Below are 14,247 nucleotides of genomic sequence, written 5' to 3'. Positions count from 1 at the left end.
CAAATATTTACTTCCCTCCCTCCCTGAAGCAGATACTCACTTAGCACATCTGAGGATCCAACATGAAAGAGACAAGATCTCTGCCCTCAAGGGGGCTTATGTTCTAATGGGGGAGACTAGTTTTCAAAAATAAACACAATTAAAAATTGTAATACATGTTAAGGAGACGCTTGAAGACCTGAGCTAGTGGATTCCCATGGATTTTCACACTCACACAAGTGTCCCCTCTAGCAGGGAGCCTCCGCCAGTTTCTAATCCCCTCCAGGAGTTGCAGGACCCCCGACCTCAGACGGCCTCTCTGCAGCTGGTGCTTGCATTGGCTTGGCACTGTCTGAAGGCAGCTGGCCACCTCTGGACGGCAGTGACTGGGAGCCGGCCTTAGTCAACATCTATCCTCCTCCTCACCTGGGGTGAATTTCCTCCCCGGTGGCATTTGCCAATGTCTGGAGACGTTTAGGTCATTACAACTGGGAGGGCGGTGAGCTAACAGTTAGTGGGTAGAAACCCAGGCTACTGCTAAACACTCCACAAGGCACAGAACAGCCCCCAGAGCAAAGAAGTATGTGTCTCCAAGTGTCAAGGTGCCACGTTCAGGACACCATGCTCTGGAGATCTCAGGACCTGAATTTCTGGTGAGGTCACTCTGGAGCACTCCTGTCCTTTCTCTCCTTGCTTCTGGGCTTGGCTGCACTTGAAAACCTTCCACCATTTGACCAGCAAAAGGATTCCAATCCGCCTCTCCCACCCTGAGCTGGGAAAGCTGCCCTTGAGCCGGGCACCTCCTTGGCTTCACGCAGTTTGGAAAACAATGAATTTGCGAGGTTGCACAAAGCAGCCGCAAGCCTAAGGCTGGCTGGAACTGCTAAATCCATTTTTCCCTCCACATCAAAAATCCTTTCCTGGCCTTAGACGCTTTCTCTGCTGTCACAAGACGCAGGCAGATAGTTTTACATGGCAAACAACCCCGCCAGACCCATCCCCCCTTTCAAAGCCTCTGGGTGGATTTCTGTTCCAGCCAGGAATATCAGCGCACTTTTCCGCTGAGCTGCGAGGTTGGTTTCGGCCGAGGCAGACCTGGCAATTGTCTTTCACACCTCACACATGGCCAGAGCCCATTTCCAGCATGGACCTCACCCTTTCCCCACACACGGGGCTGGGGTGGGTGCTTGGGCTTTGCCCTCATCTGCTCCCCTGCGAGAGCTGAGGGTGACTGATCACAGTCTGAGTCTGGTCAGCCATCAGGCTGCAAACAGGAGAAAGAAAAGATTTCACTCTAAAGACTAAGCTTACTGTGAGCAGAGGGGTCTCCGTGGTTTTCTTGTGTTAAGTCCTCTTTCTCTCCTGCAGCCTTATAAAGAAGGAATCCTTTTTAGCCCCGTTTTACAGATGAGGAAACCAAGGTCGAGTGACTTGCCTAAGGCCTGTCCCACCCCAGCTAGTAGATGGCAGGGCCAGGATTTGCGTCCAGGTGTCTTGCTGCAGAGTTCCTGGTTGGAGTTAATGTGAACATCCCCCCACTCCCCTGGGGACAGCATAAGACTACTAATAATGGCAATGGTTAATAATAACAGGCAACATTTAGGGATGCCTGGGTGCCTCAGTTGATTAAGAGACCAACTCGATTTCGGCTCAGGTCATGGTCACGGGAGGCTCTCTGCTCAGCGGGGAGTCTGCTTGAGGATTCAGTCCCTCTGCTCCTCCCCCTGCTCACACGCAGTGTGTTCTCTCTCCCTCCTTCTCTCTCTGTCTCTCAAATACATATATCTTAAAAAAATAAGAACAGGTAACATTTAGATGGATGACCCTTCAATGGGACACTTTTGCACCCCAAGGGGACATCTGACAATGGGGATGTTTTTGTTATTATGACTTGGCAGGGGAGGTGGCGGTGCTGACATTTAGCGAGTGACACAGGACGCTGCTAGCATCCCACAGTGCACAGGGCCACCCCTGCCACAGACAGTAACCCAGCCCCTGATGTCAGGAGTGCCAAGGTTGAGAAGCCCTGGTCTCCTGGCATTAAGGCTTGGCAAAAAAAAAAGGAAAAGAAGGAAAAGGTAGTAAATAGGTAGACGGATGGATACATGGATGGACAGATGAACAGACGGAAAGTGCTCTGGTTGAGAAACCCAGATCTAGAGCGTGCTTGCTGCGTGCCAGCCATAGTGCTAAACATGGGGTGCCTACATCAATCCTCATGGTCACCCTACTGTTATCTCCATTATATCTCCATTATATGGTTGGGGGTACTGAGGCTCAGAGAGGTGCAGTGATTTGCTAAGGCCACATGCTCAGCACTTTGGTGTTGGCATTCGAATGCAGGCTGGTGGCTTTCACCTCTCTCTTCTAGGAGGTTCCTCCTGATTTGAGGGGCTGGGCAGGCTGAGGTCTGCGAAACATTGCCTCTCCCCACTTGGTACGCTCCCATCTGTTACCAGTGCTCCCCATTTTGCCTTTCGAATACCCCTATGACCTTGTTCGTCCCATGTCTCTCCATCCCGCCTTGGTGTGGGTCCTCTTGCCTCTCCATTGCTCATTGCCCTCCTGCTTCCCACCTTTGTTTCCTCTGTCTGCCCTCCAAATGGCAGCCAGAGAAATCTGCCTCAAACTACAGATCCGAGCCTGTCCTCCCACCTTAAATTTTAATGTGCATGTGATTACCTCAGGGTTTCGTTAAACCACAGATTCCCTTGGTAGGTCTGGGGCAGGACCTGAGACGCTGCATTTCTAATATGCTCTCAGCGTCCAGTAATGCCGGTCCACGGACTGCATTTTGAGTAGGAAGGCAGCAGAGAAATTCTCTGAATTCAGGAAATCTCAGAGGACCAGCAGCCTTGCATGACATGGGCTGCTTAGGGTAATCAGGACTTGACTGTGTTGGGCTACAGCAGGGGTCTCCAACTTCCGGCCCCAGGGCCAACCCTGCCCCCACTCGGCCTGTTTTTGTACATAAAGTTTTATTGAAACCCAGGATCCCTCCCCCACCTCTGTGCATTACATGTTATCTGCGGCTACTTTTGTGCTACCAGTGCCCGAGTAGTTGTGACAGCGACCAGATGGCTCAGAAAGCCTGAAATATCTACCACATAGACCTTTACAGAGAAATCTGTCCACTGTCTGGAACATCTTCAAGATGCTCCGGAAGGCCATGTACCAGGACTCCCTGACATCTGGAGGGGGTTGACTTGAAGACTTAAACACAAAAACACATACACCAGAGCCATCCCTGCGGCTAGCAGGTCTCAGGCTGGGTCCCAGGGAAGTGGCTCCAGGTGCACGGAGAGACTGATGAGGGTTTGGGGTGTAGAGCACATCGCCTGATCTGGGAGACCGAGAGGACCCTAGCCAGCAAGGGAGCATGGGCCTTGGTCCCCATGTGCTGGGTAAGGAAATTGCCTGTGCGGCCCATGGCTCTGAGTGGGGGTGTGGGTTACACAGCTGGTTTGTGTTAGGGTTTGGATGGGAACCTGGTCTCCTGACTTCCTGCCAGGGCTCCTACCTCCAAGACACCCCGCGTGGAGGCCCCTGTGGCTGGACATCTGTCTGGGGGCGGGGGTCGGTTAACAAAAAGAAGTTTGGTTGGGGGGTGCTGGGAGGATGTGGGCTGCCGTCTGCCGGAGGCTGGCTCCCTCTCTGAGCCACATTCCAGAGGCTGGGAAAGAGGACATTCCTCCCCTCCTGCACAGGCTGCCTTGACCCCTAATATCCAAATAAGTGGGTTAATGGAGCTTAAGTCTGAGCCCTGGCCTGGAGGTCTGAGGGAATTTACGATGCCTGCGAAGACAGATCCTGTCAAATGAATCTCAGTGTCCTGTTGTCTTACAGTAAAAAAAAAAAAAAAAAGACCAGTGATCCCAAAGGAAAAATCTAACAACCTGAACATTGCGGGATGGGGGTTGGGGATAGAGTGGGGATGCAGGACAGCCCCGTGGTGTGTGCCAGGCACTGGCCTAAGCACTTTACACACGTTATGTACTGTAATGCTCACAACAACCTTGTGGGTACATTATTGTTACGTTATTTGCACATGAGAACCAGTGGCCCACCCAGTGTCTGGCTCATGAAAAGGGGCTACTCAGTGAAGGGGCTCAGTGGATGTTGAGGACTTGATTGCATGAGGCACAGAGAGGTTGAGTGGCCTGTTCAAGGTCACACAGTGAAGAAGAGCAGGAGCTGGCATTTGTACCTAGATCTGTGTGACTGCGGAGGTGCTCAGTGGCCTGAAGTGACCTGACACTCCCCACCCCCCATGCACTGCATGTGGAAGCTCAGGAATCCCCCACAGCCCCGGTCTCACAGCCTTGACTGGCAGGCAGCCTGCAGCAGCAGCTTGCAGAGCCCAGAGCTGGGGCCTGGGGAGCGGAGTGTGGTGTGGTGAGCCCTCCACTGCCACCACCTCCTTCTCTACTGAGTTCCAGCTTCCAGCTTCTGGGCCAAGGCTGCTGGGGCTCCTCCCATGGGGTGACCCCCTGGGCCAATCCTGCAGCGACCCGCCCAGCCTCGGGTGAGCTGGGCTGTGCCCTGCCCATCCCCGGGAGCCTCTTCCCCCTACTTGGGCTTTGTGGGAGTAAGAAGGTTAACACCCCTAGGGCCTGCAGGAAAGGGGGTGTTTCTGGGGCTCAGGGGCCAAGGAGAGAGGAGGAGAGAAGAAGCAAGAGAGAGAGAGATCACTCTACCTGGCCTAGGAAAGATGGGGAGGGGGCACGATGACTTTCGTGTGGCTCTTTCCAGGGTGTATTTGTAGGAGAAACGCACACACATGTGTGCACATGCTTGCTCTGGGAAGAGCAGGATGTGGCATGTGTGCTCTTCACGTGGCTCTGAAGACGTGCATATGTGTCTCCCAGTTCTGCGTGCCAGGCCGTGGGGGGTCTCCTTCCAGGCCTGCCCCCAGTCACCAAGTCTCCCCTCTGTGCAGTTTTCCCATTTCACTGAAAAGGCTCAGAGAGCCTAGGACACTTGCTGAGGCCAACCAGCTTGCACTAGGATTTAGATACACTCAGGTAGTCCAGTGCCAACCTCTGTCCTCTTTTTAACCAAACACCCCGTGGTGTGTATTAGTCCATCGTGGGGACAAGTGTTCTTTGGGCACTGATGAAAGTCCCCCCGCCAAAGTGCCTGGCACCCAGTAAGCACTATTTCAGGTGTTGGACATTCGTTATTATTATTATTACTCTGTTCCAGGCGTTGACTGGTACAAGCACTGGGGATTCAGGAGTGAGCAAAACAAAAGTCCTTCCTCACTTGGAGCGTACTTTCTGGTTAGGAGAGATGAGCAACGTTAATGAGTAAAACACATAGTATGTCAGCTGGTACAAGGACTATCGAGAAAATAAAGCAGGGGTTTGGGCATTTGGGTGTGCTGGCCACTTCGGGGCTTGCAGTTTTAAAGGAAATAGTCCGAGAAGGCCTTCTGGGCATTCTAGCCACAGCCTGAAGGAGGTAAGAGAATGAGCCATGTGGATGTCTGGGGAAGGAGCATCCAGGCAGAGGGGACAGTGCAAAGGCCCTGCGGTGGGAGTGTGTGGGTTTGATGAGGATGTAGGGGATACACTATCTCTGGGAGTAGGCGGGTGGGTGACTGCAAAGGGAAGTGGAGGTGTTTGGGACACTCATTCTGTGTGCGCGTGCCTGTGCGCGTGCACGTGCATGATGAACTTAATCCCTTTACCTTACTCCGGCCTTCCTGCCAAGACAGCCAGCCTTGATGTACAACACCAAACCACCGAATGGGTCATTAACCCATTTCCTTCCCTTGGAGACTTTCAGTGTTGGCCTGTCTCTGTATCACGTGCACCCGTGGTTCCTGACTGTGACTGCCCTTTTGAATTACTCGGGGGGCTCCTGAAACCTCTGATACCTACACCCAGGAAAACAGAACCTCTGGGGGAGGGGCCCAGGCGTCTGATGATTCTAACACACAGCCAAATTCAGGGCGCCTAGGTGGCTCAGTCAGTTGAGCGTCCAACCCTGGATCTCAGCTCAGGTCTTGATCTCAGGGTCTTGAGTTCAAGCCCCGTGATGGGCTCCATGCTGGGTGTGGAGCCTACAAAAAAAAAAAAAAATTAACATGCAGCAATTTGAAGAAACAATACACTTTACTATCAGATGGTATTTTATTCTTTAATTGGCTTTCTCCCATTAAAAAAAACTAAAGTTATTTTAAAAGGAAGCTTAAATCTGGTAGGGTTGTGGGAACGTTTTCCTTTTTTGACCTCAGTGAAGAGAGAGGAGTTTATCATACTCCTCACTTCTTGGTACATCCTGTTTGTAAAAAGCTTTTTGCTTATTTCTTGTTTCCTTTCTTTTATCCCCATACTTCACGCTCGCTCTCTTTCTCCCGTAGACGACTTTCCCAGAGATGACCGTTCTAATTGTTGAACGTGGCTCTCTTGGTCGAGAGGTATTCTTACTAAATGTCTGTGGCTGTGGTAGGTGCGGGGATTTTTAATTTTCTCAAAAGGGATTGTGTAATACAGTTCAGTCTGTTTCCTTCTTTTCTCACCCTGCATAGTTTTAAAGACCCAGGCTTGGTCCTACCCATGCCTAATCCTCTGCCGCTAATGGCCCCCCGAAATCCGCTGCAGCGCCCATTTGCTGTCTTTTACTTGTCCTTCTCCCTGGTCAGGGGCACCCATTGCCAGCTCACTGCCCATTACAAGTGACACTGCACTCAACATCCTCGACGTGGATGCTCCTAGCAGTCTTGGGATACAGCTGTTTTACCCAGGAGCGGATGTACTGGGATATGTGGGTCACCCTCTTAGAGTTGGGGCTCTTCTCCCAGGGGACATTATGGAATTTGGGGTCCAGGGACCAGGCTGGCCTGGAGCTTGGTTGGCCAGGCTGGCCCTTAGAGCCTATGCTGGCACCAAGCAAACCCTGAACTTCCTCCTGAGCGCGAAGTTCAAGGCTGCTGTGTCTCCAGCTCTTGCCCCTGGTCAGTCCACTTGGTCTCTGCCTCCCGGTCCTTGGAGATCACATTCCTCAAACTTTTGGAGACTGCGTCATTGCACATGGGACTTCTAGAGCTGCCTAGGCTGGCAGGACTGGGGTGGGGGGCAGGGGCTGCCCCCAAGACAGAATGAGTATATGTGTGTGTGCATGTGGCTTTTTTCTCCCTTCTAACGAAAAGGATCCTGGCTTTGAGTGATAGAGGCTGGGCACGTGGCTATGGGGAAGAGTTTTGGCAGAGTACAATCACCTGGGCAGATTTGCTTTGGGTGTGATTCATCGATCGGTTGTAGAGTGCCCAATTCTGGAAAACCCCTACCTTTCTGGAAAATCCACGGACAGGCCCGCTCAAGAAATGCCAATGGGAGACAGGAGGTGGCGACTCGGAAAAACAAACACCAGTCAGTCCCAGGACACACACCCCCTCCCCCAACACCTCCAGATGCCAGCCCTGAGGACATGGGAGGTGGGGGACGTCACAGAGGCCCCTGGCCCTTGGCATCCTCATTTGGTCTGTGACTGCTCCCCTAGCTCCCCGGCTCCCCTCCAGTTCTCTCACCTGCTGTATCTGCACCTGGGAGACAGTGTGGTACAGGGTTTCCCAAATCCAGTCACCCCCAGGGCCACCTTCCCAATTTTACCATATCCACAAGCCACCTGGGGTAATATTTAGTTTATATTTCGGTGTAACGCCAGTCCCTGAAAAATGCTTAAAAACACATTCATTTAAGATGTATTTATATCCCTTGTGTCAATGGAGAACCAACAGCCCTCGCCTTAACTAGAGAGTAGCTAGAAGGATACACGGAAGGCAGAACAAAACTGTTAAAATGTAGCTACAACCTGTTGCCCGCAGAAGCCTCCGGATTCCTCCAGGGCTGGCCCCCCTTCCTGGAAGCGGTTGGCAGGCTTGAAAAAGAATCGATGTATTTCACTTCTCCTGGAACTGCTGTTCATCTCGGGGTTGTGTCCTGGCCCCTCCGCCGTGCTCACGAGGGGGCTCCCCGAGAACAGAGATGAACTTGTATCCAATGCCCCTCGCGTGGCCCCGGCCCCCCACCAATATCCTGCACACTGAAGACATCCCATAAGGTTTTTTTGTTTTTGTTTTTTTTTTAATCGAGAGAGGGTGGCAGCAACTTGAACTTCTGTGATGCTGAAGAAAGCACTTGGGGTTGTAGGAAGCACTTGTCGGCGCTTACTAAGAAACGTGTATTGTGTATAATAAATGTTTGTTGCACAAAGGAGCAGTGAATGAGTGAACTCTCCGCTAGAATGTAAACTCCACCAGGACAGGATTTTTCCATCTGTTGTGGTCACTGCTGCATCTAATTCCTAGAAGGGCTCTGCACCTAATAGGTGCGCCGTGAACATTTGGGAAAGGCAATGCGGGAATCGACGAAAACTGTAAAATAATGAGCAGGGGGAAGAAGTGATTGACCCCCTAAATGAGTGTCAGCACTATCCCTAGACTCGAGAGACAGGTCTTCGGTCAAGTTGCAGGCTCCCCAGTTGCCAGCCCTGAGCTGGGGACCAGGGGATGAAGAGAGCAGATAGGAGAAAGCAAGAAAGCTAAGCACAGCCTTGGAGCACTGGCCCTGAGCCTCTCAAGGTTCCCTTAGCAGCCGCTCTTACTGGTGGGAGAGGAGCGTGCTGGGAGCTGCCTTCACGGCGGGGGCAGGGCTGGCAAGTCCCACCAGCAGCTGAACCCTCAGTGATGTCCTCCTTACCCCATCCTGCCAACAGGCCACAGACGTGTGGATGGTAGAGGGAGGGGCTGGCTTCTGCACAGGACAATGTGATGCCAAGAAGCATTGTTCGTCTCTGAAAGCTTGAGTTTTCTTCTGTACCAGGCTGGGGTGGTGCTTCCTGAAATATGCATATCTGTGGCAGCTCCCCCCCCCCACACACACAAAAGGGCACGTTTCTAAGGAAAATCCCCACAACTTCTAAGAGAGATATCCCCCCCCCGCTCCCCCTCCCAACGGAGTGTTTACATGGAAGCTCGTGTGCTGAGCACAGAACATTCTTATGGGGTAATGTTTAACCAACATGTGGTCGGCGGCGTCACTCTGGTCCTGGGTGGCTCAATGAGGACCAGGTGAGGGAGCCAGCCTTCCTCCTCATGGGCTTTGAAGGAGGCCGAGCAGCCCCCCTGCCCCTTCCCAGAGCCCTGCTGCCCATCTCAACCCCAGTAGGGAAAGGGCATCATCCTGTTGTTACCTTGAAATAGCATAATGCTCTCTTTCTAGACTTTTTTTTCTAAGCTAATAGGGAAGGCAGGACTTTAATTCTTTGGGGAAAAAGTGGTGTTTTAAGCAATTTCTTGGTGCCCATAGAATATGGGCTCAATCCAGGTAAAATAGTCATCCCAGTACCTGTTATGATTTGTGAATATATTTTCTTGCTCACGAATAGACAAAAAATATGAATGTAATGTCCTGGAAAGTGGGGGCTGGGTCTCATACTTGCAATCCCCACCCCATTCAGAAGCCCTGGCATTTTCGTGTGTAAACAGTTTTCCCTGATACCGAAATCTGAGATGGACCCGACAGTATAAAGTTTCAGACACACTATTCCCAAACCTCAGTGGGGATAAGGACCATGGGGGAGCTAGATAAACATGTAGACCTCCAGATCCCACTGTGATTGATTGTTTGGTTGATTCATTGATTCATTCATTTTATGACTGTTTATTGAATTCCTACCATTGAGTAGAGTTGGTAGATTTAGCAAATAAAAATGCAGGATGCCCAGTTAAACTTGAATTTCAGAGCAACAACCTATCATTTTTTTAGTGTAGGTATGTCTCGTGCAGTAGCCGACACATACGCTTAAAGAGTGCTTTGTTGTCAATCTGAAATTCACATTGAACCGGGTGTCTTGTGTTTTATTTGGCAGCTCTCACTGTTCCTGGCAATGGGGATGTCGCATGGACAAAGCAAGGCCCCCAGCTTCTTGGAGTGGACATGCTAGTGAGGGAGATGGACAAACAGCTCGCAGAAGGAGGGATGTTGGAAGTCGGGGTGGCGGGGGTACCATGTCCAGGCTTGTCAGGAAGGGAGCACATGTCACCTCGCCATTGGGTCCTGCCAAGTCTGGAAGGGGTGTTAGCGCAGCCCACCCACAAAGAGGCTTCTGGAAGGAGAGGGGCACCCTGAAAACTAGAACTGCTCACGGTGATGGGGGGGAGGGGAGTGGACGTGTCAGCCACAGTGCGGTGATGTGTGTGGTGTACTCTCGAGTCTGGTGTGCCTATGGTCGGCCAAGTGCAAGATCGGGTTCCTTCTGGTCATGGACAGCACCAGTGTGGCCGACTTCATTCGTCCTCTCATGCTTTCATTTTTTATTATGGAAAACTTCAAACACATGGAAGACCCCCATGGATCCAACACAAATATCACCATTTTGCCAGTCTTTTCTTGTGATGACCTTTTTCTGATTTTGGCTTTATTTTCTATTGAAGTATAACACTCTTACAGTAAAGTGTACAGCTTGATGAATTTGGATAAAGGTTTTCTGCCTGTGTTTACACCTAGGGAGGCCTCCATGCCAATCGAGATACAGAACATTCCCAGTCACAGGCTCTCTCCTGTCCCTTCCTGGCATCTGTACTTTCATCAGTTGTAGGGCATTATATTGGGGGAAATATTTCTATACATAAGTAAAAAATTTTGAGTCTCTCTCTCTCTCCCCTCTTCTCCCATTCCTTCCCCCTTTGTCCCTTCTTCCTTTCCTCCCTTCCTCCCTTCCTAGTTTATTTACTGACCTAGTTACTAGAAAGGTAAATTCTGGATTACTAAGAGATCTAGAACAACCTAGATTAATTCAGATTAAAGTAGATTCAGAGATGAGCTTTTTGGATTGTTTTGGATGATTTTGTTCATCTTAAAGGCCTTTCTCCCCTTCCCTCCGTACCTCTCACTGAACACTAATTGGCCGACTCTAGAGGCTGCTGGAGATTGGAAACACAAGCAGCCTTGGCACTTGCCCCTCACCCATGTTCATAGGGTCCTGGGTGACCTGAGGTGCTCAAGCTGCTTTCCCAGGGTTGTCTTAGGAAGAGAGCAGCCCCTGTGCCATGGGCTGTTAAGGTTGAGGAAGGAGTCATTTAAGCACCCAGCCCAGAGGCGCCTGCTTCCATGACACACCCCGCATGTTCTCCACAGACACTGCAGGAGATCTTCCAGGCAGAGAATACCATCATGCTTCTGGAAAGGTCCATCATGGCCAAGGAGTGCCCACTGAAGGTGGCACAGACGAGGCTGGAGTGCCGGACCCGGCGCCCCAATGTGGAGCTGTGCAGGGACATCCCACAGTTCAAGTGAGTGGGGGAGGCCAGGATGGAGAGGGGTGCGTCTGCAGAGCTCCCAGGAAACCTGGGTCTGAAAAATGGACCCCTCTCCCACCACCACCAATCAGGACATGTAGCCCCACAACTCGACATGACACAGCGGGGGTCTGGAGTTCTGGGGTCCCCTCAATAGCTTCCCCCACCTTGTGCTCTGGGAGCCCTCCAGCTTTCCCCTGAAAGCTAAGGAGAGGGAGCCTCCCAGGCCAGAGACATGGCCTGTGGCCTAGGGTTTCTTCTGCACCCCGCTGCCAGCCCAGAAGAGAGGCTCCAGCTCCCACCTCCCTTGGTCTCCATCTCCCTCTTGTAAAGTTCTCTGTGAATGCTGGAAGAGTTTAATCCCGCCCATCCCGCTTTGTGAAGGGGTGGCTGCTCCTGTTGACACAGGGCCCCCTCGCTGGGAGGGGGTGAAAAGCTCATAAAGCCCCAGAGCAGGGGTTTGTGAGCATGGGGTCGGGGTTTGGAATGGGATGAGTGCCAGGCAAAGGAGGAAGAGGCCATCAGACATGGGAATTTGTGTGACCAGGGGAGGCCCCTTGGTTGTGTGGGCCCACCATACTGGGGGCCCTGTATCAGCTCCCTGTTGCCACACAGCAAATGCCCCACGACTCAGTGGCTTGTCCTCATCCTGAGCTAGATGTGTGGAGATGTGAAGAGAGCTGGAGAAGTAAAGAGAGGGAGGAAGAGTATTCTGAGAGAAAATGCTGGATGGCTCCAGGTGACACTGAGTGATGTTTGCACAGCCTCGTTACTGCCAGATAATCACTCAGGAAATGGCAAAGCTGGGTGTGTATGTTGGCAGGGAGCGGGCAGGGAAAGTGACCCAAGGCTTTGAATTGAAGGCCTGGCTACCTGCTGCTGGCCTGGAAGCTCTTCATCCCTGGAAGTGGGTGCAGGGTCCAGGGCCCCACCCCAGCTGGTCTGGAAGGGGTCCAGGTCCCTGCTGAGGGCTTGGGGGAAGCTCTCCCATTCCTCCTGCACCCGTCCCTGCTTCTTAGATGCTCAGGTTGGGTTCCAACACCGTCTGGGTCTGAGGGCTCTCTGATAACCCACCCTGGGGGACTTACACGGAACAGGGCTTTCGGGGACCAGGTTTGTCCTGGAGAACCTACTACTGTAGGACAAGCTCCCCACCTCCTTGTCCACCAGCTGTGCTGTTGAAGTGGGGGAATGGGGAGCAGGGATGGGACACGTTGGGCTCAGGAGTCCCAGGCGGAGTGCATGCGTGTGTGCACACAGACGTGTGTGCACACAGACGTGTGTGCACACAGACGTGTGTGCACACATGTGTCTATGTGTATCTGCATGTCTGTATGTATCTGCGTGTGTGCTTTTGTGTGTGCATGAGTGCATTGGGAACTGAGCAGATAACAGGACTCAAGCCGGCTGCCTCTCTAGCAGTTGACCTGTCCCATCTATGCATTACCTTCCTCACCCCCCATCCTTTCTTTACCACCGCTGGGCCTTCTTTCCTGTTTCTTCTATAGGTAACCCCTGCCCCTCTGACCCTCTCTCTTGGGTCAGCTCCCATGCACGCCCATTCCTGAGAATGAACACCCATTTAAATTTACATTTAAATTAATTAACAGAAACAAATGTGACGACTCAGCTCCTTGTGTCCATGAATCACATTTCAAGTGGGTGGTCAGAGGCTACCATATTGGACAGCACGGAACATTTCTGTGGCTGCAGAAAGTTCTGCTGGACAGCTCCGGGCTACAGCCCCAAGGAGCAAAGAGGTTCCAGGCTGCTCTGTGACCTCTCTCTAGCACAGGCCTGCCACAGGCAAGCCCACCCTGATATCGAACTCAAGCCCTTCCAGTAGTGTGTTCCCTGGGCCTGAACCAGAGGTGGGATCCACACCATAGCCCCGCCATGGAGCTGCCATCCATCACAGCTCACATGGCATGTTCATTCCCTAGGCCTGCTGTAACAAGAATTTGTTTGAGTATCTGTTTGCAGTTCTCACAGGTATATACCCGGGAGCGGAATTGCTGGGTCATATGGTAGGTCTACATTTAACTTACCGAAGAACCGCCAGATTGTTTCCCTGAACATCCTGTTTCTTCCTTTGTGCCCATCACCCTCAGCTGCTCCCCGTCTGCCTGTTCTTCCTCTGTCCTCCCTGCTCCCTGAGCCTCGTCTGTCCTGCAACCAGCAATCTCCAGTGCCTGGCCCAGCTCCTGGCACCTAGTAGGTACGTCAGTGCTGATCGCTCGGTGAACTGTGCCTTCTCCTCTGCTCTGGCCACAGGCTCGTGAACGAGGTGTTCACCATCGACGACACCTTGCAGACCCTCAAGCTGAGACTGCGGGAGACACAGGACACGCTGCAGCTGCTGGTAATGACCAAGTGCCGGCTGGAGCACGAGCTGGCCATCAAGGCCAACACACTCTGCATCGACAAGGAGAAGTGCATGAGCATGCGCAAGACCTTCCCCAGCACACCGCGCCTGGTGGGCTACACCTGAGCCGCTGCTGCCAGCCCCTGGCGTCCTGCTCCGCGCCTGTTCCGTGTGCAGCATAAACGTTGGAAAGGCAGAAAAACAAAATAAAGTGTCACTTTCTCCTTTTCCTCCTATCACAGAAAAAAAACCCAAATTATATAAATATATATATTCAGAGCCAAAATAAACGTGCCCAAACCAAAGATCCTGGAGCTCATTCCTGCTGCAGAACCGGCCTCATGGCAGATCTGGGAGGAGACAGACTGATTTCTCGGGGATGGAGCATTGTGAGGTTCTCGGCATCCCTAGGAATAGAAGGGGGCACATTTTTTTGTTTTGTTTTGAAAACTGTTTGTGCATTTAGGAGCACAGTGTAGACCACGGGATCCAAAGATTGGACGGCGGAGCTGAGAGTCCAGAGCCCAGCTGTCGCCTAGGAGCTGTGTGGCCTTGGACAGGCTCCCGACCTGAGTACCCTCATCTATAAAATGAGGTC

At 52.1% G+C, this 14,247-nt stretch overlaps 1 protein-coding gene across 5 annotated transcripts in view; it reads left to right on the top strand.

The window, feature by feature from the left end:
* The window catches only part of TEKT5 (tektin 5), a 50,194-nt gene extending 36,240 nt beyond the window's left edge, over positions 1-13,954 (top strand). For 4 of the 5 annotated variants that reach the window (XM_057314832.1, XM_057314830.1, XM_026520330.4 and 1 more), the window contains 2 exons: positions 11,124-11,278; positions 13,559-13,954. In XM_057314832.1, coding sequence (XP_057170815.1) covers positions 11,124-11,278; positions 13,559-13,775 — 372 coding nt within the window. In that variant the 3' untranslated portion in view covers positions 13,776-13,954. The remainder of the gene's footprint in view (positions 1-11,123; positions 11,279-13,558) is intronic. The other variant, XM_057314833.1, reaches the window with a different exon arrangement.
* The last annotated feature ends 293 nt before the right edge of the window (positions 13,955-14,247 follow it).

The sequence above is a fragment of the Ursus arctos genome, unplaced genomic scaffold, assembly GCF_023065955.2.
Source record: "Ursus arctos isolate Adak ecotype North America unplaced genomic scaffold, UrsArc2.0 scaffold_2, whole genome shotgun sequence".
Taxonomy (NCBI): Eukaryota; Metazoa; Chordata; class Mammalia; order Carnivora; family Ursidae; genus Ursus; species Ursus arctos.
This window is presented reverse-complemented; position numbering and strand designations above follow the sequence as displayed.